Source organism: Protopterus annectens, chromosome 11.part0 (assembly GCF_019279795.1).
Source record: "Protopterus annectens isolate FY-2018-M chromosome 11.part0, PAN1.0, whole genome shotgun sequence".
NCBI lineage: Eukaryota > Metazoa > Chordata > Ceratodontiformes > Protopteridae > Protopterus > Protopterus annectens.
The window spans coordinates 10171292-10198672 of NC_056745.1; the positions used below are offsets into that span (position 1 = coordinate 10171292).

General features: G+C 37.5%; 1 protein-coding gene across 5 annotated transcripts in view; it reads right to left on the bottom strand.

Annotated features, from left to right (window-relative positions):
- LOC122815117 (gastrula zinc finger protein XlCGF52.1-like) overlaps window positions 1-27381 on the bottom strand; it is a 162780-nt gene that overhangs the window by 110996 nt on the left and 24403 nt on the right. For 4 of the 5 annotated variants that reach the window (XM_044087363.1, XM_044087364.1, XM_044087367.1 and 1 more), the window contains exon 2: window positions 8628-8754. The exons of the other annotated variant lie outside the window; for it this stretch is intronic. In XM_044087363.1, coding sequence (XP_043943298.1) covers window positions 8628-8754 — 127 coding nt within the window. The remainder of the gene's footprint in view (window positions 1-8627; window positions 8755-27381) is intronic. 5 annotated transcript variants of the gene reach the window in all.

Sequence of the window (27381 nt, forward strand, 5' to 3'; positions counted from 1 at the left end):
AAAGTTTCACCAGGCTTTTAATCTCTTGCATAAAATTAAGTGCCTTTCCATTGTAATATTCATTTGGGGGTTACACATTTATTTTAATTTACATTTTAAGCACTCAGGGTATTCCTTTGATTCAGCCGGTACTACTATACATACACAAATGAACGCTCTCTTTCTACGACTTCTGAACCAGCTAAATTAAACAGAATAAATGCCTTTGTATGGTTATCTTTATTAGAAAATGCAGCTTGTATGAAAATATTACACTCTTGCTCAAACGCTCTCCAATTCTATGCAATATTATCAAATACAAGTGGACCACTTTTTCGAAATCCGTGTACCATGCCAACAAAGTATGCCCAAACACACTGCAAATATGGCCCTTGTAATTATATATGAACATGCACACACAGGCAGTACTTGTAATAACATTCAAATGCACAATAACCTCTTTGAAATACTGGACTTGTGAAATATGCTTTGAAATGGCTGTATTTTGCGAAATAACTGTACTGTAATACTGCACAAACTTGCGAACACTTCACATACTTCGGATATCTCAAAAAGCATTAATTAATGCGAAAAAGTTGCACATAGCAAAAAAATGAAGTCATTTTCCTTATTTTATACATTTTATGTGATTTGGACATTATTTCAAACATTTTCATAACTATTTCAAATATTTGTTATCAATATGTAGCAGTTTTGGACATTTTGTTTAAATACAAATTCATTTTGAGCACTCTGAGTGCTTCTGAATGCTTCGTTTTTTATTTTCCGAATAAGAAATCATTGCAAGTTTTAGTACCTGGAATTCGTTTTTGATCTGTTTTGTGAGTTATACGTGTAGTAGGGACGATCCATTCCTCTATATTCCTCCAACATTAACTGAGTGCCTCTCGGTCTTCAGTCTGGATCCCATTCTGACACCATGTTGCTTGTCTTGTTTTACAAGTGAAGATGAACAGGTGGGGAGTTCTTTTATGTGCTTTATTATACAGAAACACATCAGGATGGATATCAGCTGTTCAAAATATAAACAAACTGATTAACTGACAGATTACACAGACATGCATGCTTACATCTCAACAGCTTACTACAAAACGGCAGTCAGGCTCTCACATGCTCAGTATTTCTACATTTGTATAATACCTACCTCTTAGCTTGTACACTTGTATAATACCTTACTTTTTAGCTAATAACCTCCTCTCCAGCACCCAGCATGGCTTCAGGCCATACCACAGCACTACTACCATCTTACTCTCTTTCACTAATGCTATCCTTCATCATAAAAATAATGGCCTGTTCTCCTCTGCTATATTTCTGGATCTATCCAAGGCTTTTGACATGGTGTCACACAAACTACTAATCTCTGTTCTCACTAACCTATCCTTTTTCCAATCAGCTACTGATTGGTTTCACAGTTATCTAACTGTCCCCCAACAAACAGTTGTCTGACATAATGACCTATCTCCTTGACTTCCTGTAACACTCTGTGTTCCCCAAGGCTCCATCCTTGGTCCCCTACTATTCTCACTCTTCACCAATGATCTGTTCACAGCCACCAAGCATGCTTCTCTTATACAGTATGCAGATTGACTCCACCCTCATCTGCTCAGCCCCAACTATACCTGAACTTCACAAGATCATACAGGAAGCCTTTTCATCTGTATAAAGCTGGCTATCTAATGCCCAGTTATTACTCAACCTGAGCAAGACTAAACTCCTTATCTTCCAACTCACTAAATCTAACCCAATTATCCCCCACTTTAATATTCTCGCCAAAGGCAATACCATCATCTCCCCAACAGAACACACCAAACTACTTGGTGTTGAGATTGATAACAATCTCAGATTTGGCACTCACATTTCTCTTACCATAAAAAAGGTTCACAAAAAACTAGGTGCCTTGTACAAAAACAAACAAGTCTCACCAAGACAGCCAGAATTTCTGCTGCCAATTCCCACCTAATCTCCACTTTACTCTACGCCGCTCCTATACTTACCTACCTTAGACAAACAGACCTAAACAAGCTCAAGGCTTGCTACAATAAAATTGCTAAGTTTGCAACTGGTGCATCTTATCGCAGCCACCACTGTATCTCATTTAGAGAACTTGACTGGCTTGAACTCCCCCAACTTCTTCAACCGAATTAACTCTCTGTCACCCACAAGTTAGTAAACTCTCCTCTTAAAGTCCCATCCCTTCAAAACCTTATCCAGCCCTACTGCTGCACTACACCTCTATGCTCCAGCAGCAAAAATCTACTTCTAGTGACCAAACCCAAGAACTCAGAAGAACCACTATTCTGCTGTGTCATATCCAGATAACGGAACAATCCCCCCCCCAGTATCCAGATTATGGAACAATCCCCCGCCCCATAACCACAATACCTTCTTTCAATCACTTCAAGACTGCAATAAAAACTCACTGAAAAATTCTCTGGTTATGGCCATGCACCAGTCCCCACTAATAACCCTCCTTTTACCTCCCCTGAGGCATGGTAAACTTTATAAAACATAGAGCAGCAACGCAAAAGTAGAATGCATTGTGAAGAACAGTTTATTGATATAGAAAAGCAACAATCTGAAACTGACAGTGCACAGAATTAAGCTTATGAGCTATTAATGAGTGCCTTCTTACAATTCACTGTTTGATCCCTTGGCTTTAATTACCTACTGTGTGACTTTGTCTCTGAGCAAGTCATTTAACAAGACAGCATTCCGGGGGAACTGATAAACTTGTATGGTCTCCTCGGTGGTCTCCAGGACTGCATGCCTAGTAACTACCCATGAACCTATGAGGGATAGTCAAACTAAAAAGTGAAGAGTTTGATGTGGAGACTCCGAAGCAGACAGCATTCTGACATGCTCAGTCAGTACATCTTCATCAAATAGTACAACAGACAGAACAGAACACTTATCAAAGATATACCACAGCAAACTTCAGAACCTTCATCTGGAGAATTGGTTCAAAGTTCAGTTAGGATTAAACAGCAGGGGAAGCACAGACAACAGAAAGAAAAAGAGGATGCTTTTAATTAGGAGAATAAGCAAAGGTAAGACAATCACAATCGAACAGAAATGAACAGACGTACTAAGATAAATGAGTGAAACAAAATATGACCTAACTAAATTGTACAACACAGACTGATTAAACAGATGAACAGACTAGGTAAAAAGTAAAAAATGCACCAAGATAACACACAGCAAAACGTTTAATCACAGCAAAGTACAAAGTGGTAAGCGCTTTCACAACCGAAGTTGCTTCATCAGACACCACAGTAAAAAATGCACAGGTTTAAATAGAGATTCTAAAATGCCAATTAATCAATAAAAATCACACAATGATTAAGTAGCAGTGAAAAACAATTAAGCCTCATGCTCAAACTAAAAAAGCATTGCTTAAAAACATTGCTTAAAAACATTGTACAAGAAGGAATCAAATACTATACATGAGAAAACACTTAAAAAACTTATAAAATCATTATAAAACATGGAAAAATACTAGGCAGGAAAAAGTTAAATAGAATACTTGGAAACTAATAGTTAAATACATTAGACTAATTTTGAAAGAACTTAGCTAATCTTAATGCTTGAGATGTCTAGCCTTTAAAAAAGGGACCAATGAAGTAGTAGCATTCAAACCAGGATACTTTTCAGCATTAAGTTTCAAAATCCACTTCTGTTCATGTCCCTTGTGATATTCTCAATGTCACCACCTCTGGGGTTTCTATGAATATGTTGTAGAACAAAGAACTTAAAGGAATGAAGCGGCCATTGGACATAACATGATTGGCTAGAGCATTTGATGGTTTATTATTACTAATATCTCTTAGGTGGTCTAGAATCGATCTTTAAGCATTCTATTTGTTTTCCTACATAAAAGCAGGACATTGTACACAAAAACAATAATAGACCACATCTGTAGATCTGCAATCAGTGTATTGATTAGTGTACAAAGAAAATTTCCTAGTAGGATGTACATATTTATTTTTGCTATAAATAAATTGACAAGCACTGCAATTCCTGCATGGAAAAGTACCATGCCGATTGGATCTAATAATAGTTCTAGATAATTCACCATGACATAGATGTTGTTTAAGGGATTTATTATTTCTAAAACTAAAAATAGGAGAATGTCCGACCTTGTCTACCAGTCCAGGCACTTCTTGTAGCAAATACCAATGCTTTTTGACTACATCTAAGTATTGATTGATGTTACTGGAAAACTGAAACACCACTCTAAAATCATTACTAGTTCTGTTAGTATATCTTGTATTGTCAACAGCATCACCAGCATTAAAAAGCTGTTTTTTAAAACAGAATTTTTACATAGGGGATACTCGCTTGCAGACATTGAACAGACTATCTCTAATGCCTGGAAGCTGAGAAGCACTAGATGTAAACCTTATTTTAATGCTGGTGATGCTGTTGATAATACAAGATATACTAACAGAACTAGTAATGATTTTAGAGTGGTGTTTCAGTTTTCCAGTAACATCAATCAATACTTAGATGTAGTCAAAAAGCATTGGTATTTGCTACAAGAAGTGCCTGGACTGGTAGACAAGGTCGGACATTCTCCTATTTTTAGTTTTAAAAATAATAAATCCCTTAAACAACATCTATGTCATGGTGAATTATCTAGAAGTATTATTAGATCCAATCGGCATGGTACTTGTCCATGCAGGAATTGCAGTGCTTGTCAATTTATTTATAGCAAAAATAAATATGTACATCCTACTAGGAAATTTTCTTTGTACACTAATCAATACACTGATTGCAGATCTACAGATGTGGTCTACTATTGTTTTTGTGTACAATGTCCTGATTTTTATGTAGGAAAAACAAATAGAATGCTTAAAGATCGTATTCTAGACCACCTAAGAGATATTAGTAATAATAAACCATCAAATGCTCTAGCCAATCATGTTATGTCCAATGGCCGTTCTCATTCCTTTAAGTTCTTTGTTCTACAACATATTCATAGAAACCCCAGAGGTGGTGACATTGAAAATATCACAGAGGGACATGAACAGAAGTGGATTTTGAAACTTAATGCTGAAAAGTATCCTGGTTTGAATGCTACTACTTCCTTGGTCCCTTTTTTAAAGGCTAGACATCTCAAGCATTAAGATTAGCTAAGTTCTTTGAAAATTAGTCTAATGTATTTAACTATTAGTTTCAAGTATTCTATTTAACTTTTCCTGCCTAGTATTTTTCCATGTTTTATAATGATTTTATAAGTTTTTTAAGTGCTTTCTCATGTATAGTATTTGATTCCTTCTTGTACAATGTTTTTAAGCAATGCTTTTTTAGTTTGAGCATGAGGCTTAATTGTTTTTCACTGCTACTTAATCATTGTGTGATTTTTATTGATTAATTGGCATTTTAGAATCTCTATTTAAACCTGTGCATTTTTACTGTGGTGTCGGTTGTAAAAGCACTTACCACTTTGTACTTTGCTGTGATTAAACGTTTTGCTGTGTGTTATCTTGGTGCATTTTTTACTTTTTTACTTTTTACCTTTCATTTGGATTTATTTCTGCACCAAGGTTTTACCCAACACGGTTTCTTTAGATGAACAGACTAATTGGGGGCATTAAGAGAGAATTGCAAGATGCAGTAGAAATAAGTAGAATACATTGTTGTACAGTTGAACTAATAACAAAATTCTGCCCAAAACAGATAATATGAGAAAACAAAAGTATTAATACAGTGTCATTATGGAAGTTTTAACTAGAGAGAATTAGTAAGCAAGTAAGACCAGAAATATCCCCACTAGAAAAATGTACTAAAATTAATACATCAATAAAAACATACAAAGAGAGGAACGTGATAAAAGCAATGCACAACATTAAAACAGATCAGGAGTTGCACCACACCACAAAGCTATTAGCCAAAGTAGAGTTTAAGAAACATGTATGAAACAAGTAGTTCACTGATAACCCACAAAAGTTGCATAGGAAATTAGGGGAAAAACACAAGAACACCAATACCACTAAATACAGAAAAAAAATCAATACATTCTGGAAATGTATCTAAGATGATTGTGTTGAACACAAAGATGCTGAACACAGAGAAGAGATAAATGATACAATAAGAAATGCTAACAAGAACTAACTAAATTGACACAAAATGAAGAAAGGCTCCTAAATGGAAAACTCAATGTGTAGATAATGTACCCAACTTTTAGCCAAAGGTGTTAACTTCTTTGCACAATGATAGAGTTTTGAGTTAAAGTTACATATATACACATCCAGAATTCACAACAGTTTAGTTAACAACGACAAAAAATGTTGCTCCTTAAAAGTGAACTGGCAACCTATGCTAAGAACTACTGAACAGTAACTTGGAACAACAGAAATTACATGCCAGAATTGATACAGACATTGTTAACTGTAATTTAGATAAACATTTAATCATGGCAACATAGCAGAAATGTAATAAAAGAAAATTATATGGAACCACAGATCACTACTGCTACTACAAAAAAATATACAACAATAAAAAGGGAAGGAACCTATATTTGGCAAGCTCAAATTACAAAAGGAAAAAAAAGCCTTTGGCAGTGTTTCACGATCGTGGATTATAAGATATTTAAACAGGTATAAAATGCACTGCGCAGTCATCCCTTGAAGACAATAGGGGCCACTTCACAAATGACTCGTGGAAAACATCAAATTATTACCTCACAAATAAAAACCCAGAGACAGACAGATTACAGAGGGATTCTATGTCGCTACAACTGCTTTGCTTTGACCTTAACCATTAAACTAGGCTATGGCATAACTACTGCGAAACAACCTTGTCAAAGGACATCTTACTTTTTGTGGAAGACTAAAAACTGTATAGCATATTTGAAACAACTGAAATTGCAATTAAAATGATATATAAATGGCATTTGAATAATAAGCAAAAGAAAAACATCTAGGAGAGAAATGTGATATAAAAGAACTGGAACAAGAGGAAGTGTATATACACCTGGGAAGAGATGAATGGTCACCAATGCAGCATCGACAAATTAAAAAAAAAAATATTAAAAACAAAAAAACACCTTGACATCTAGGAATAAAGTTGAACCAGTAAATCAGTTTGTTCTTCCTGTTCTAACTTATAGCTTTGGCAGGACTGATTGACCAATTAAATAGGAAAACAAGAAAATGTTCCACACTTATGAAATAATACAGAAAGAAACAGTGTGTGGTAAATTTTCTACCCCTCACCCAGAAGAAGACATGACCTCCTTCATACATTGTTGACATTATCAAATCCATGAATAATTAAAGCTTTGAAGTCTGAGGAAAACAGATGTAGGATGGCTTGCTAGCTCAGGAGTGGACATGGAAATCAACCATGACCAGAAGGAAAGGACGGAAAAGTGTAAATCCACAGTTACTGAGAGCCGCTGAACCAACCACATGTCCACATGTCGACTGAGAACTGGTACATGAATGGCAAAAGGGAGGTTCAGTTAGGCCAGAAAATGAAAAGTTAATAACAGCAGTTCAAGGCAGTGAACTTTGTGCACATTGATTTATAAAATCTTTTGAAAAAAGTAAGGGATGCAGCCGACTGTAGGTCCTGCTCTATAAACTAGAAACATTTCACATCTTGTTGCTGATGTGATGTACGTATGGCTGAAAGGCACAATAAAGTGCCACACCATTTTCATTAGGGATTGTACAAACGGTGCAACACACAGGTAGCTGAGAAGCAAGAGAAACAGTGAGACACAAAGAATTACCGAAAATGAAGTACTGATCTCATGAGCCATCGAATAGCAACAGTCAAAAAGTAGAAGCAAGAAACACACACTGTGGTTGATAAAACAAAAAGCAGGATTAATTACCGAAACAGCCACATCTAGTGACTACAGTGACCTCTGCACTTTGAGACATAAGATATGTAAGCTGAAACTAGAACATACAAAATAAAGTAACCCAGACAGTTCCAGAGGCAGTACGAGTAATTGAATTAATAAAAAAGAATTTCTAAGCACAAATAACTAGGATACAAAGATAGGTAACACCATATAAAGCACAGAAGGAAGAAATTCTTGGTACAATGTGGGAGCTGAAAAGACCACCCTTGGCACATTATCAGTGACAAACTGAACCAAAAAACATTATTACTTGTATGATTTGAAAATGTTGGTTAAGCAGATATGGAGTATTTTTACATACTAGTGTATGAAATTACTGAAAGATGACTGGAAAACGTAACAAGTATATGGAATGACTAAAGAGAGAAGGGTAAAGTCATCCTGTGTAACTCTGTAATTATCCTCCTTACTTACTGACACTGCATATTCGTAGATTGGTGCCACCATATCCCTGTGTAACTATGCAATCATCCTCCTTACTTACTGACACCACATTCCTAGATCTGTGCCACCATATCCCTGCGTAACTCAGTAGTCATCCGCCTTACTAACTGACACCGCATATTCGTAGATCGGTGTCACCATATCCCTGGGTAACTCTGTAATCATCCTCCTTACTGACACAACATTCATAGATCGGTGCCACCATATCCCTGTGTAACTTTGAGTTGATCCTCTTTACTTAATGACACCATGTGCTTGCAGTTCTGTGACATCACTTCCGGTGTAGCTCTGATACAATTCTCCTTACCTACAGACACCATGTGCTCATAGTTCTGCATCATCACTTCCTTGTACAATTCTTTCTCCTGGTTGCACAGCATCTTCCACTCTTCCCTTGAAAAATCAACAGCAACATCTTCAAATGCTTCTGGCATCTGAAATTACAAGGGATTTACTGAAGGTTTTGAACTAACACTGAAGACAAAACTGACACTTTACAAAAAGAAGTTAAATTGTGATAACTTTTATACCAAAACTTCATACAAGTACTCCATGATTTAGCAGTAACAAATCTTGTTTTTGTCTTCACCATAAGAATAGTTACATGTCAGGCAAGTATCAGAAGGGAACCCAGCATGTGTCCTAGTTATGGGGAGGGAGAAACTAGTCACAGAAAATAGAGAGAGGGTCAAGATACACAAGCAAGGAAGGTAATAGCAGTGTGAGACCACTGTGTATGTATAAAACTATCAAGGTCGAAGAAGGCAATGCCAGAATGTTCTGAAGCATGCTCAGAGTGGTGTTTGTGTAACTGCCCAACAAAATGCCAGCTACATGTATTTGTGTGTGTGCTGTACAGTAACTCAAAGGATGTTCAGTAGTTCATAGTTTCAGTTAATAAGAGACATTTTTTTAACCATCACTGTATATCAGTGTTTTTTTCTAATTCAATAAATCTAGCAGGGAATGTCTTCCTCTTAAAGTGAGCATTTTACAGCTTTGTTAACCCAAGATATCCTTTATATCAGATTTTCCAGAAGCAGGCAAATATCACAAGACAGATAAATGAACTGTCTACAGGAAAATGTGACAAGGAGGGCATTATAAAGTAAATGCCCTAGGTACTCAAGACTGTAAGCTGTTTGAGACATACCATCTTACTTCTAAAACTTATGAAAAGCTTAATAGGAAGTAACATAATGACAGTGCAGCCCTATTTATCATGAAGTATAGTGTGGAGACTGAGAGAACATTTCCATCATTTGTACAAGGCAGCGTCTTTGCAATTATGGACAGTGATTCTATTCAGTCATTGTTTTGGAGGGTCTTTGAACCCTCTCTATTTAGAATGATTCTAGTACCAATGTGGAAAAATAGACAGGTGATAAAAACATACCAAAAAAATAAAATACTTGGTATCATTTCAAATGAGTATCAACATGCCATTGCTGTGACACATGACATCTATTACTTTTTGTTGTATACTGAACGATACACGCAGATGGTATTTCTATGTGCGACTTAAAAATACAGTCTTTTTCAGTGAACCTGAGTTTTCTGCAGCTACTCTTTATAGAATACATGAAATTAAGGCAGATTACTTGTTCTTTAACTATCTGAACTTGCCTTCAGGTGCACAGAAATATATGTTGCATGGGTAAAAAAATAAAGAACTATAATATCTTTAAGAATCGTACTGTCCGACTAAATACCACTTAGCAGTGAAATATAGTCTTGGTGGGCCACACTGTAACTATCAACTAGAGTAAATTTAAAGGGAAATCAGGCATGTATGAGTGTCTTCTGTCTGTCAAGCATGTATGAGTGTCTTCTGTCCGTCAAGCATGTATGAGTGTCTTCTGTCTGTCAAGCATGTATGAGTGTCTTCTGTCTGTTGTATACTGTGTAATAAAGGAGGTTTGTGATGCTGCTACCACTGTGTGTAACAGCTGCTTAAAAGTATTCAATTTTTCGACCTTTACAAATGCAAACTAAGCATGTTAATGACAGCCTCTAAAATATCTTGGTTAATATGGATATCAAAATGTTTAAATCATATGCACCATTTGACCTCTAGCCATGAGCCTATAGAAAAAAACTACATAACTTTGCAGGACCCACTGCTTACATATTTCCAGTTTCAACAAGTTCCTAAGAAATTATTCCTTTTCACTTATGAGTCTAGTCTCTGTTTGTGACTATCTTTTTGGGGGTGTCATAAAGAACAGCCTATGACTTTCAGCTCTAACAATCAAAACCTGCATTTTGCTAGCAGTTTAGAGAATGCATTTAAAAAAAAACAACTCTGTGGCCTGTGTCGATAATTTCCGAGGTAACAATCACTTAAAACTTCTTTCAATAATACTTCCTGGGGGGAGGGGGTACTGGTTGCTCCACTACCCCAATTTCAATACAAACTCTAAACTCAGTTTTGTTGGACTAATAGCAGCTCAAAATAACTTTATATGCATTCTGCATGTGATTACTTGTAGCAGACGTTCATGCTTAGCTTAATTCACTATTTTACCAAAAATGTGTCTCAAGCGTTTCTAGCACATTTTCTTTAATGATGAAAACTCCAGATCTTTAACACATTAATAGTGGCCACAAAACCTACACAGTCTACAGATCTGGGATAAGATAATCACTTTAACTCTCTCCCTGTCTGTCTGTCTCTCTCGCTGTCTGTCTGTCTCTCTCTCGCTCTCACACACACAATGGTTTTGGAGGAAACTAGGAGGAGGTCACTGAGCCCTTGGCCTAGGACCTTACTTAAGTCTGCCCCTAAGCAGTATGGCACACAGTACACCCTATATCACTGTAAACTATGGGGTACAGTATGCAAAAATGTTATACCAAGCAATGAAGACATTAAATTGTTATGGAAATTAAATTCCTGTTGGTAATAACTAAAGTATAAAAGAATTTAAAACACACACAGACAATAAGTAAATCTGACACACTGCAGCAATGCAAACTAGTTAAAGTTTGCTGACTATTTTGCACACACACAGGAAACTAGCATGTCCAATGGTAAACTCACAAAAGCAACAATAACAATAATGTTACATAATCCTGTACCTGGGCCCAAGGAAATATACCTGCACAGTACGTCACACAATCTTTTACCTGGGCCCAAGGAAATATACCTGCACAGTACGTTACACAAACTTGTACCTGGGCCCAAGGAATATATATCTGCACACTAGCCACACTAAAAATACACAACAGACAAATGCACTTTGTACAGAATGCAATACCAGTGCATGGCTGTGCTGAGGGAATCGCTGCTCTCAGTCCCAGACTATTAGTTTGATCCTTATGTCTGGACACTTGCAAGGTGAAGTTTTCATGTTCTCCCTCTGACCACATGGACTTTCTACCACTTCTCTCAAAAGCATGTTCACTGCTTGTGGCCTAGTCAAAACTGTTTCTAGATCTGCACTGGAGACCTCTTCTCACAATATTACCTTGAAATGAAGTTTCTGTCTGTAGATTTATGTAATTTTCAAAGTAAAGTAAATTATTATAACAGTGCAAAGCAGTGACTCATTCCACAGTAAAGATGTATGACAGCATGACTATAGTGATATCATCACTGTTGTGCACTGTTATATTACTGTATAGCACTGCACAGCAGAGATCCAGGCCACACTACAAATGTCACTGCTGTGCACTGTTATATCACTGCATAGCACTGCACAGCAGAGATCCAGGCCACACTACAAATGTCACTGCTGTGCACTGTTATATCAGTGCATAGCACTGCACAGCAGAGATTCAGGCCACACTACAAATGTCACTGCTGTGCACTGTTATATCACTGCATAGCACTGCACAGCAAAGATCCAGGCCACACTACAAATGTCACTGCTGTGCACTGTTATATTAATGCATAGCACTGCACAGCAGAGATCAAGGCCACACTGCAGATACAGCACAGCATGACTACAGTGATATTGTTACTGCTGTGCACTGTTATATTACTGCACAGCACTGCACAGCAGAGATCCAGGCTACACTGCAGATATAGCACAGCATATCTACAGTGATAGCATCACTGCTGTGCACTGTTATATTACTGTACAGCACTGCACAGCAGAGATCCAGGCCACACTGCAGATATAGCACAGCATGCTACAGTGACATCATCACTGCTGTGCACTGTTATATTACTGTATAGCACTGCACAGCAGAGATCCAGGCCACACTACAAATGCAGTACAGCATGACTACAATGATGTAACAATGTACAGCGGTGACCCATGCCAGACTGCAGATGTAGCACAGTGTGACTCCAGTAATATAAAACTGCAAGGAAGTGACCCATGCCACACTGCAGACATAAACCAATATGACTACAGTGACCTAGCAATGCAAAAGAGTGACCCATGATATTCTGCAGATACAGCTGAGTGTAAGTACAACTATGAAACAATGTAGTGACTCATGCCACACTGCAGAAGCAGCACATTATGGCTACAGTGCTATAACAGTGCACATCAGTGATCCATGCCACACTGCAGATGCAGCACATTATGGCTACGGTGATACGACAGTGCACAGCAGTGACCCATGTCACACTGCAGATGCAGCACTGCAGTGTGGCATGGCTACAGTGATAACAGTGCACCCTACTGCCCATGCTATAATGTAGATGTTGCAAAGGATGCCTACAGTGATGTGACGGTACACAGCACTGACCTGTGTCACACTATAGATGTAACATCATGATTGGTGCTTCCTGCAATTAGTCAACCAGGCCAGAGATGAGTACTAGAGACATTATTATTACCTGAAATTACCAAAGGCACATCACAAATGACCATATGCTCACAGGCACATCATAAATGACCAGTGAAGTCTGTAATACCACTATCAGCATGAGACAACAGTGAAGTTACTACCCAATACAGGTGAGTAAATTCATTGCTGTACAGTCTTCACAGACAGACAGTGGTGAGCGCTGCTGAAAAGACATGCTGAAAATGTACTTATTTTATTGTAGGGCTGTTCAAACTTAGGGGTAGGACTTGTTAATGCTTATTAGATTTGTAGTTGTATAAAGAAGGCTTGTAGGTAAGGATGTATCATTTGTTTAGAGTCTGGTTTCATTGGTTAGAAATTATTTAGATTAGTATAACATGCCATGTATTCAATCACCTTCTGAAGTTATGTACTGCATATGTGGGTCAAATTTTAATTTACTGACATTTTCACATATTAATTTAATTTCTGATACTAGCTGTACAACAGATTTTGTAGCATCCATCCATTACTCACCTGTGTATGACTTCTTAAAGGTTGTGCAATGATTTTCTGAACAGATGATGGTAGAGTCATCTGCACACTGTACAACAGAGGGCTTTGTTACAGATTTATACAGGACATCTTTTATGGATTCACAGACAATCCAAACACAGTGATTCTACACAGTCTGTGGAATTGCCATGGTAGGCTGCCCTACTGCTTACGGAAATATTAATGAGGCATTGCAGAGGAGCAGCATACGATAATATGTTATGTGCTTTCTCCTCAAAATGCCTGCTGCAAGTAATTTATGTAGCCAAATGAATTATGTAAACACTTGGCTGCATGTTTACCTGGCTGTTGCTTTTGGAGTGGAAGCTACCACATTGGAGATAAGTGCCATGGAGGTTGGTGGACAGGTGGTGGTGGTACAGATGTAGCAGTAAAGACATGTATGCAGAAGTATGAGTGGTCTGTGTGTGTGTTGGAGGGTGACTGCCATATCTCAAAACTCCGCTAGACTAATAAAGCCTGTACTACAGGATAGGGGATACTAGCCACCAGGAATTGTTAAACATTACTCTAAGTCACATTAAAAGTGACTAGAACAATATTTTTTCAGCACAAAGTATATTTTGAACAAAAAGAATTAAGAAACACGTCCGACATTACTGACTAAATGTAATGTTCTGTGAAAAGGGACAGGGTAATTTATAGAAGCAAAATCATGGATATCCTCTAACTTCATAGGTAGACGAGTGGTAAAAGCATTGTGTGTGTGTGTGTGTGTGTGTGTGTGTGTGTGTGTGTGTGTGTGTGTGTGTGTGTGTGTGTGTAGTCTAAATGTGTGCAACTGTGTGTGTAGGGGGCAGTAAACGAGGGAATGTCTATGCAGATGCAATGCATGGGCTGCCGCTGATGATTACCACAGACAAGTGATTATTAGCACTTGTAGTAACCACTGAGCCATAGGATCATAGGAGGCCACTAAGCCATAGGATCATAGGAGGTCACTAGGCTAATGACCCCAAGGCCCTTACAAGTCTAATCAGGTTCAACCCATGTTCCCAAAGGTGTCTAGTTTAAGCACAAACTAAAATAAGCACCTATTGCCCCTTTCCAAGTGGGACACAGGTGGAACCCCCGCAATGTATTTCCAGTTACCCAGCCAATTGTCCAAAATGTGCTCAAATAGAGCCAACAATGGCTTTAACATGAATAAGAAGCTTGTTCCAAAGGTGTGGCAACCTCTGTGAGACAAATCTGTCTCTCCAGCAAGTTCTGATGATGTCACATACCAGATTAAGGTCCTGTCAGCGAGTGACCATTGTGCCATTTGAACTTGCGAATGTGCAGCATTTCCATTAAAGCTGGGTCAGAGATTGCTCTATATGCAAAGCACAGGTTGCCTCTGAGCAGTCTGTATGACACAGAGTAAAGTGACAATGATTTCTGTCTGTCCACATAAGACAAATCTTAAAGATCCTGAATTTTCTTTTTAATGAACCTTTGTGGTCTCTCCACATTAGTTGCAGGTGTTCTGAAAGGAACATACCAAAGGGAGCATTGTACTCTATTACTGGCCTGATGAGACAAGAGTACGGGGGGGGGGGGGTTATAATCTCTTTTTTTCTGGAGGCAATGCCCTTACTTATGAGATTAGCAATATAAAATACCCTTCTTACTACTGTGGAAACATGGTGGTGGAAGTTAAGATTGCTGTCCACCTGTGTGCCCAGATCTCTCACCATATCAGGGTATTGCTATTGATGTGGTAGTTTGCAGGAACATCACTTTGCCAAAGGGGATGATAAACTTAACACAAAAAAATGCATTAAGACCATAATTTTGGCACCAGTCATTAGCCTGCATAAGACCTTCTTGCAGGATGTTGACATCACTTGGGGTTTCAATGATCGCTCCCACACTGCGGTCATTAGCAAACTTTGTCAGTCACAGTTCTTTAGTTTTAGCCTGTATTTCAGAGAAGTAGATTCTGAACAGTAGGGGTCCCAGAACCAATCTCTGTGGACCACTGGTTATGGGTCTGCTGGAGAAGGTGCAGTCCCCTATTTTGAATGTATGAGTTCTATCAGTGAGCCAGTTTGCAACCCACCTGGCAATATATGGGCTGATACCCAGCAGGGTCAGTTTATCAATGATGCCCGAGTAGGGGATTGTATCAAAGGCCTTGGCTAAGTCTCGGTAGGCTGTATGCACAGATTTGCCCTTGTCTATGACTTTGGTGACTATCTCTAAGAAGTCCAAGTTTAACAGGCATAATCTCCCCTTGACAAAGCCAAACTGGGTTGGGTCGAGCATTTGGAGATTTGCTATAACTTTATTAATAGGGTCCATGATGATTCGTTCCATGGCCTTGCAGATAAGGCTGGTCAGGCTAATGAGTCTATAGTTGCCGAGGTCTGTGGATGCGCCCCCTTTGTGCAAAGGGAGGATGGTGGCTGTTTTCCATTCCGCTGGGATGAAGCCAGTGCTTAGGTTGTGAATGAAAAGCGTGTCCAGTGCCAATGCCAATTCCTGTTTTAACCCATGTAGAAACACAGCCCAGGATGTTGTCTGGTCCCATAGATGCTGTGTTTCTGGCGTTGGAGAGAGCATTTAAGACCTGCTCCTTAGAGATACTAGGTGGGGGACAGGTGTTGTGGGATGCTTTGGGGTATATGTGGTGGGGACAGGGGAATGAAGTTTTCACTGAACCTATCAGACAGCAGGTTTGCTATATCCACGGGATCTATCTATCTATATATATATATATATATATATATATATATATATATATATATTTATGTAGTGCCATTAACTACGAGTTCAGGAGAAATCTGGGCCTTACCTTTGATGTTACAGGTGTAACTAAAGAACACCTGGTTATCCTTAGAGAAGCTAATATGGATTCATAGTTCGCTTTGGAGGACTTCACTAGGAGTCTTATTTGCTTGTTTAGGTTGAGGAGGGAGTGTTCCCAGTTTTGAGACCATTCCTTCCTACTCTTAGACAGCAATTTCTTTCTCCTATTGTACAGCCTTTAGTTGTCCACCAAGCAGGTTTGGGTACTTTTCTGTTAACGAGGCAGCAGTCGTCACCTTTAACTCAGCAACACTGATCCCACCACTGTAGACATAAACCCCATAATTACATAGAATATGCAGCACAAACGTTTACCACATTTACTAGTTTCATGAGTAGTACTATGAAGAATAAAGAAAAAAAACGAGCACACGGATTGTCTTCTGAACCCTCCTGTGGAGCACTTATTTTCTGGAGTGTGCGCACTTCAGCTACAACTGTAATTATTGCCATTATTTATTAAGTGCAATTCACTGCATTTTCTCCCAAAAGTCATCAGTTTTGTAGGGATTAAGACTGACAGAGCTAAAATTTGAGTTAAAATCAGGAACATCCCTGGAAATCAGGGACAGTTGACAGTTGATGACTTTCACTCATGCCTTGGTCTGCTCGTCATTACATTTTTTTTTTTTTTGTTTGTTTTTTTGGCCAATCTGTCAGATTGCAGTCAGCAAATAATGACAAGCATTGACTTCATACCCTTTCGAATATGCAGATTAATGCAAAATGGATTATAACAGATTTGTAAGACTATCAGATCAGTGTTTAAAATCTGTCCCTGACTTGGGGCCTTTGTTCTTCATTATTGCTTAGCTCTGTCCCCAGATTCTTACGCTAAAAGGTTGAGAGGTATGAATTTTTTACATTCAGCATGCTCGGAATGAATCTATTCAAAACAGATTAAGACAAGTGCATAATGCGCATTTCTGTTTATTACATTTAGTGCAAATTTTAACTGGGAAATATAACGGGATCGTTGAGGTCAAGCTTTAAATAGTGTACAGCACAATTCATTTATGGATTTCTACAGAATGTCCACATTTCTATTTTGGTGTGCTCCTCTTAAAAAAGTGTGTTTTTCTGGCAAACTACAGAGGACTGAAGTCTGTACATAACGACATACATTTGGGTTTCACGCTTCATATAATTCAGAAAATGCAAGCTAACACAAAACCTATCATTTTAATAATACTCTCTGCAACATTTGGTGACGACTGCTGCCCCATTAACGGAAAGTTAACAAAACAAGCCTGTTTTTCCTTAAAGATCTTGCTTTGGTTCTATCAGGTACAGCAGAGTTAATACAATTGTACAGGTGCTTGTATAAAGCATTGGTGTGAAATTCAGCATAGGTGCCTGTTCAGTCAGTGGGGGGAGGGGCTATGAAGCTATTTATGGCGTCACATAAGAGGTTTTTTTAGTCAGGTCCGGGATGTTTGAACCCCTTCTGAGTGTGTCAACCAGCTGCTCTAGGGCATTGGAGTTAAAGTCCAGAAACCTTTGGGCAAGTGAGTTAGAACATGTATAATTTACCCAGTCTATGGATGGGTAATTAAAGTCACCCAAAACCAGGGTGTTTGGTTCTATCTTGACTGACAAGTAGAACCAAGTAGGCTAAGTGGATGTAATGATTCAAGGAGGGGGTCCTATAGCTGGCAATGACCTGAAGAGGGGTCTTACCTACAGTCAATTGCACCTGAAGTAATTCAACGGAATCGTGCTGTTTAACCAATCTAGAGGTGTATTTATCTTTACTTAATATTGATACACCACCTCCTTTGGTTCTCATGCCTTCAGTTTGTGGTCTGAACGTGTGGAAGGAAATGTAATCTGGTGTAGCAGGGGTACTCTCCGCAGACTTAAACCAGGTCTCAGTGACTGCACAAATGTCAGCATCTTCCAGGGTGAGGACTGCTTCCAGTGAAGGCAGTTTCCATGAGCCACTGAAACACATGCAAATTATGATAATGAGGCACTTCTTTATTGTAGTTAATATGTGTTTGAATCACAATTCCAATCTTGTCTAGGATTTATTGCTGAGAAATTCTGTACTCAATGGAAATAAAATTACTCATTCCTACCCCCGTTTTTTAACTTGTTTTCAATTGTTGCCATGATTGTTTTATTGCATATAAGGACAGACAGTGTCGTGACAGACATTTAAATGGAAAGGAATGACTGGCTTAAGAAAGTGAAGGCACCATCCAAGGTTAGCTGTTTTAGAGGTGACCAGTTACACTGCTGCACTGGAGAAATAAAAGTTTTTTTTATAGTAGACAGGATTATATGTTTCAGTCTTTTCACAGTCTGAGTAGCACCATTTTATGTAGACAAGATCAGGATTAAGTAAGCAGAGAACCATTTATCTAGTTAACAAATCCTTCAGTCCTTCTTCTTCCACCCTACTGGTCTTGCTACATGTTCACAGATCATTAGCACCAAAAGGCATTTTTAAGTGCACTATGAAGAAGGAACATCTCTGTCCAGTGCACTTTACTTGTGGCTGTGGCTACAGCTGCTGGACAGTACGTGTGCCACACCTTCATACAAGGCAGGTCACACTAAGTCAACAGCGAAGCCATGTACACAAGTGTAAAACTGAAATATATATCAGAAATGGTGGTCCAAAATACAACAATGTTTTCTGTAAAGTTGGAAAAGTGTCAGACATATTGCACTGATCCATAATCATACCTCTGAACCTCAAAGTGCAAGAAATGTGGACAAAGCCAAAAAGGGGGGGGGGGGAGGCAAAGGCTCAAAAAATAGGCATGGCTTTTAAATATGTCTCTTATTCTAGCAACATTCCAAATTTATAGCAAGATTTATATTAGCATACATTTTATAAAGGATATTAGTTCTGAAACTCAAATGGAGTCCACTACATGTACACGGGACACAGCATACCAGTGCTGTGACTCGCTCATTTTGGCATGCGCTCATTTATTTCAGCACATGCTCTAACTCCCACTAATCTGAGTTACCAGGTATGGAAACCCAAACTACAAAAGTGAAATTTTTAGTGGTTGTCTTATCAAAAAAAGAATCTACCACTAAAAGACCCAGAATGGGCAGACAGCAGGAAACTGCTAAAATAGTCAATAAATCAAAAGTGAACCAGCCGGCAAATCTTGAGGATCTGAAATTAGCTTTACAGGCAATAAAACAAGCCATACAGGAGCTCTCCATGCAATTGCAGTCCTTTGGTGAATCTTTTAACCAGATCCTAACAAGGATGGAAAAAATAGGGTAAAAATCTTTGTGAATGAAAATACAATCAACCAGATACAGAAGAAATGACAAAAAACCCCACTAAACTTATACAAGATGTCCAAAAAAAATTACTGAGCTAGAAGCAAGATCAAGACAAAATAATATTATTACCCATGGAATTCCCAAACAAAACCCCCATCTTATAAGTATAATCAGTCAAATCATGAGCACTTTACTGGAAAAACTGGACAAAGCTAAACGAATAGTGAGCAAAAGAACACATCGGGCAAGTAGACCTGCACAAACCACAAATTGTTTAAGGCAAGCTTACATGAAACTCTTGAATCATCAATATCTCCTAAAAATTTTATCAGTGGCTAAAAAGAAAAACCCCTTTACTATGCATGGCTGCAAAATCTCCTTGTTGCAAGACTTACCAAGCCAGATTAAACAAGCAAGATGAACACTCCCCCTTCTGTGCTTTCTGGATACAATAAATAAATAAATAAATAAATAATACAATAAAATAAAATAAAATTCCAGATGAGCTATCCAAGACTTTATCTTTCCAGCACAAAGTAGTCAAACATACCACCTCAAATGTCAGAGAAGCAAAGACCGCCTTCTTAGCTGCTTTTAAAGAACTATCCATCAACTTAACTAATGACCACAGATATGAATCCTTCATTAGAAATAACTGACTCATTTCCTTTTGATGTTTAACCCCCTCAGTCTCATCTTAAGATGCAAGATTCCCAGAAATGGTAGTCGAAAGTTCAAGACAGTTATAATACATGGCTGAATACAAGGCTATATTGAAAGGAGAAGAGAGGAAAGGATATATTCGTTGACTGGAACTTAACTTAATAAGTTTTGTTCACTATATTGTGAGCTCCATCTGAAAACATGGTGACAATTATTAAGCTTAAGTCTTCCCTGGGCTTACAGTGATGCTTACTTGTCATTGTTACCCACTCGCTCACTGGCGACCGCCTTATCAGATGTTGAAACCATATCCAATTAAGTGTGTATCCTACTAGTTAGGCTACAGTTTCACTGCAGCTCCGCACATAATATATTTGAAACCTAAGGCTTCCTGACATTACTAACAATATGTTAATTTTACTTTGATATTTACAAAAAAAACTGTTTATGATAATAATAGCAAGGGGAAGACAGTGTAATATTCATTTTTCATAACTTCAATTTAAAGAGAGTTATGCACAGCCTAGATATCTCTACAAGTGGGGCAAATACTATGGAACCACTCACAGCATCAGCTGTCATAAGCATAAGACGCCAGCGACTTCAAAGTTGAACCTCTTTCACATAAAAAATACATATCAGAGCGTTTTCTAAGTATGCGGCAGCATTATGCCTCTTGACTGCTTTGATGTTTCTGGAAGGTCTGAGTTTTTTTGTATAATTTTTTTTGTTTGCTCCTAGTTACTTTTTTGACTTTCTGGCAGATCAGGGAGGATTGAAGTCAGAAAATAATGACAGTCATTTAAGACTTCAGGCCCTTAAAAAATAATGTTAATGCATAACCTAATGTTCTGTGGCGCTGGTATTTGTAAGTTATACTGGTGCACCATCTACTAAAATTAAGTCAGTTGTGAAAATGCAATGCAGAAAATTTATGAGAATCTGAAATACTCTGTGACAGTATTAAACAGAGGTTGAATCTGTTCAACATTTGGTTACATAAAGTTTGATGTTCAGAATACTCCGTCGCTAACATAAAGCTCAGATAAATCACCCTTACATCTGACAGTAATAGAGAAAGGCTAAGGTGCCAAAATGCTATACTTTTAACAGTGCTTCAATTAGATTGAGATGATTATCAATGTTTATTGTTAGATGGTTGAACCTAGTCAGTTGTAGGTTAGGAATCTTTTCTATGTTTCTATTAATGTAAGAATATATGGCAGCTTTGACACTTCCTATATCTAATTAAAAACTACCCTTTTCTTTACCTAAGAACATACATACTTTCACCAAGATTTTTTATCTATATAATCCCTTCAATAATTCTACTCAATTTCTCTTTCTTCTTTGAAAAATTTAGCTCTGTACCAATCGACTTATTATATGACGATTTTAAGGAGTGGAGTGTAGAGTATTAAGTGCGTTTAGGTAAATTATGCTGCGTTTCTTCAACTTACTTTATATTTTTATTTTGGGTAAATATACTTTGATCGGAAAAGGCAAGGGAGACAACCCGTATCCAAATTGTTTGTTAACTATCTATGCAAGTCTCCTCAGTCTACATTTCCCTTCTCTTCTAGGCCTGGTAGGTTAGTGGCTAGGCGCGGGTTACAGGTAGGTACAGATATGCACTATTTGCTACTTCACAGATTAATGGGTTCTTATACTATAGATGTAAATTTTAAAGCTAGCTAAGTTCACTTTGCACTACTTTTTCTTACTCATGACACTATAAGATGTTGTTGATTGATTTGTGGAATGTTAATGGCATCCAGTCGGTTTAAAAGAGAAAACTTCTTTTTCACCTCATTTTTAAATCAAAGGCAAAAAATAATATTACTGCAAGAAACACATATGCCCACTGAACATTGGTCACAAGACGTGGGAAAGAAATGGATTATAATTGTTGCTTCAGGTAAAGTTTCAAATAGTTTGGGGGTAGCTACAATTGTTAAAATGTCCTTCCAAGACAATATCCTACAATTTGACACAGATTTAGAAGGTAGATGGTACTATATAACTTTCAAATGCCCACATGTAGACAAACCCATTCTTTTACTCAACCTTAATGCCCCCCTGCTCTAAACAACAGGATTTTATGCCCCCCGCTCTAAACAACAGGATTTCTGTATGTCGTCATACAAGACATTATCTCACTTTCAGAATCACCATTTCATTTTAGGTTGTAATTAGAGTTCCTGTCAAAATCCCTCACTAGAGAGATCTAATTTGAACAAGCCGTATAAAATTCACACCACCACAATTGCAGAATTAAAAAACGACTTTGTATTATTTGACCCATATAATTATCAAAAGGTAAATGTACTTTCTCCTTGCACTGTCATAAAGTATGTTCACGAAGTGATTTCTTCTTACTTTATGAATTCTTTCTAAAACATGATACAAACGTCTTAAGTGAGCCCAGATTTTTCTCTGACCATTCGAAAATAACACTTGTTATTAACTGATCTTACAAAACCAGTTTTAGGGGTAGGAGTTACAATTGAACTTTGAGCCCTACCTTTCTAGTGAATGAGCACATTGTAGGTGGGGTTAACATGATTCTCGAAGCTCTCTTAAAAGAATTATCTGACTCCCAACTTCTACTTGATATTGAATGGGTCTCTACTAAGGCCCAAATATGAGGGCTTCTTATTAATAAAGCAACTTATTACAAAAAAAATTCAAAAATCCAAAGAAAGCTCAATAAAAAATAAGATCATCAAACTAGAGGCAGAACTACAAACTAACTTTAGTCAAGAGTCTGAAAACCAGCTAAATCCTCTCCAGAAAGACCTGTACTTATTTGATATAAAAGACAATTGACCCTTTCCGGGATCAATCCATATCAGGAAACTAAGATACTGGTCAACTACTCAGAATGGTCGCAGATCCCTTCTAAGCTACTGGTGAGATTAATAAGCCATAAGAAATCTACACCTACCATCTCTGAGATAATATATCAAGCCAAGATGTATATAATTATTATTAAATTGCAACTCTTTCAAAAGCTCTACACGTACTTATAGGGTCCAAACTTCTTTAGCATCAGAACAGAAGAAAATTCAATTCTTAAGACTAACTAAATTTTCCTAAGCTCAAACAATCCCATCAAGAATGCATTTGAGCTCCTATTACCAAACAAGTGATAATAACCATAATTAATAACCTCAAACTCAATAAGGCGCCAGACCAAGATGGTTTTACTGCGGAGTTTTACAAAACCTTCTGTCCAAAAATATCCAAAGCACTATTATACTTACTTAACTACATTACTGATAAACTGAACATCAGTGATGGTGTTAATGCCTCTAAAACCATACTCATCCTTAAAGAAAATGCCAATCCCAAAATCCCAGAGAGCTACAGGCCCATTACCCTGACTAACTTGGACATTAAAATTTTCACCACAATATTGGCTAACAGACTAAAACATATTATTTCTCAGATTGTATCACCTGGTCAATAAGGATTTATTCAATATAGACCAACCTGCGACAACACGCTCGCACTGACCACAATCCCATACTTGCACTTGCAGTTGATGCCTCCAAAGCCTTTGACAGATTCAATTTAGACTTTTTGCTCCTAGTACTACCTTATTTCGGTTTGCCCATAAGTTTTGTTCAAATCGTCAAAACACTCTATATCAATGTCTACACCTCACTATGGTTCACTTTAAATACTCGAAATTTCAAAACCTCGAACCTCTGAATAACGAAGACCAGAGGATCAAAGTTTTGAAATCTCAAATCTCTTCAATGAAGATTGCATTACAGTGTGGAACAGGAACTTTACTGTTTTCTTCACTGTAGTGCAATCTCGTAGTTGGTATATTTAAGTAGCAGGGAGTGTGGGGGTGCAGGGGGGGGCTTGCCCTCCTGCTAAAATGTGAAATTAACACTTATCACATTTTGGATTTTTTTTGAGACACTCCTTGAAATATTTAGGAATCTCCTTTCAGCAAGACCCTATGAGTTTTATTCAAAATAATATTACAAATCTGTGGTTTACCTTACAAGACTGTAATAGCTGGAACAGACTTCAGCTTCCTTTCTTATACAAAGCGGTGATTGTTAAGATGAACATATTACCAAGGCTGCTATATTTCACACCCAGATGATAATGCATAATATTTTTTTTAAAAGACTTCATTCTACCCTAGCTAAATTCATATGGTCTCCTAAATCAGTTAGAATTTCTTATCAAAGTTTCATATGCCCTAAAGATAAAGGGGGCTTAAACCTTCCTGATCTCAGGTTATACTATGATATAATTAATAGTACCAGATTAATATTGACAGCAGACTATAACCCAAATAAGAAAGCTTGGACCCCTTCCTGGATAAAGATATACTATAATTATGTCAGGTCTTTTAATTTTAACCCCAAAGCTCTCCCCTTCTTGAATAAAGTGAGCCTGAAAAGATCCAAAACTGCACAGCTTCCTAAAGAACAGTGTAAGTAATTTACAAAGTATAACTGAATCACTGAACTTATCAAACACCTTCACTACCTTACAACCACTACGCCTTAACCCAAATTTAAAACTTAACAACAAAATGCTAAACTTAAATAACTTTCCTCTTTTAAAGGAGCACAGTGTACTTGATCTTTACCCTTTCAGGGATCAATCCATATCAGAGTTAAGAGCTTCACTAAATCATCCTAAGAGTTATATATTTTTTTTTAAAACAGGTTAGAGAATTGTGTTCCAAAATTCTGTCTACCCCCCCGTCTAGATAATAACAACATAAATACTTGCAAAACTCTCTGGAACATATTCGTAATGAAGATGAATATGATCTCAAACACGTATAAACTAATTGTTATGCTTAGATTCCAGAATGAAATCCTGTTCTCCGAATACTGGTCAGACAAATTCAACAATCTCAAACAACCAAATCATACTTTCAATCCAATTAACTTCTAATGCAATACCCTTAAAAAACTCATCTACACCCAATTTATGATTATTAACAACTTGTACATCACCCCTACTGGTAAGAATAAATGTAATCCCTCATTCTCCCCTTTCTGTCCACAATGTGAACTTCAAAGAGCTGGCGATCACCATATTTTTTGGAGCTGTAAATGTTCCTATAAACTCTGGTGTTCCTTGAGAGTTAAACTCCAAAAGATGGGTTGTGAGAAATCTGTTCTCTCTCTTGGGAATTTGCTATGCTACATATACCTCCGCCAGGTTTGATAAAATTACAAACCCACATTCTAATCACATTATTTACTCTAATTAAATTTTACATTACATTAAATGGGAAAACAGATCCTTGCTCACTTGGAGTAGATTTAAACAGATGGCAATTAAATACCTATTAGCCATAAACTACTAATGGCTAAACATAAACCCTATCCATGCTTCATTGAATACTGGAAGATTCTATTTGATCTCATTTTGCAATAGCTTTATTACAAAGGTTATCCTCAGCTGAGAGATATTGTAAAGACCTTGGATCGCCTTACCCATCCCTATCTTTTTCTTTTTTTTCTCAAGAAGGCCCATAACTACCAACTATTCTTTATCACTTTATTCAGATTCTGTTACTAATTATACTTAAGTACTAATTCTTTGTTGTTCAGCAAGTAGCACTTTTGTAAATAGTTTTGTAACTCTTTGTTTTTATATTTAATGTTACTGAACTAAGTTGTTACGTATCAGTGTCAGCTTGTGTTATATTAGTTATTTTCTGTATATCAACTATAAAATGTAATAAAGATTATGGAGAAAAAAATAAAACAACATCTAGTATTGGGGGTCAACTATAGGTGCTCACAAGCTTGTAGCTTGCAACTTACTTACTCACTACCCCTTGTTCAAAAAGGTAAGTACTCGAGCTCCCACAGGCCCAACCTCTCATGTATAAGTAGCTCTCTTAACACCTGACCCCACAAAGCTGTACAGCCCTACCAGAACCTAAACTCTAACCTTAGAACTCCCACCCAGTTTTCAGATCAAGGCCCCTTACCTTACCATAAAACTCTATTCTTCTACCCTTACTCTAAGACTGCAGTCCCCCTCCCTTACCCTAAAACTCCACTCTCCCTCCTTTACCCTAAAGTTCCAGATCACTAACTAAATGTAAAACTCTAATCCCCTCTCTAAGCCTAAATTCCCTGATTGCTCCATAAACATAAAACTCCCATCCCACTTCCCAACCCTAAAACTCACTTACTCACTTGCTGCTCCCTAGCGATAAAATCCCCATCTTGCTTCCTCCTTTTGCCTGCTTGCCTGATCTTACATTCAAGTTTCAGTGTGAGCGGCTTCCTACAGGCATTACAAGACTCTCAAGTCCCTGAATATGAGACTGTAGCTTTCGAGTGCCTGGGACTCAAACACTTGCAGTGTTCCCATGTTTCCAATATATATATATTCAATTGTTTAGGTTAATGAGAGACACAAATTTCCTACAACCGGCAGTAGCTTCCTAGTACATGCCAAATCTTGCTGTGTTTCTCATTTTTCACATGCAAAGTTTCTTATATTTTACACAAAGTGCAAGTTCCAGAGGCATAAATCAATACACAGGTGCAAAAAATGTATTTTTCAGCCTGATCATACTGGTCTAGAATGTAAAACTCAATGAAAACGCAAACGGATTTTAACTGCCTAAACAATGAGTCTGGGTAAACTACTCAGCATGAAATAAATATACAGTGACCCTAATTAACTACGTTAAAACAGTTTGGAACACAGAGTACGGAATACAGCTAGGAGTGGCAATATCTTAGAAATCATACTAACAAACCCAAGATCTTTCTAAACACCCAGGGTTATACAGTCTGCAATTAACAGAAATAATGTACTATATTTAACCTAAAAATAAAATTACACTCATTCATAAAAAATCATCATTCCTCACCTTACAAGTGGATGCCAAGATACAAAAAATACAGACTCATAAACAAACTGGTATGCCATCCTCAAATAACGGAAATATTTTAGCGCAGGAGAATACCAATAAATTCTATGGAAGGAGGAAACTGGTGCGGAATAAGGTGAAGTCC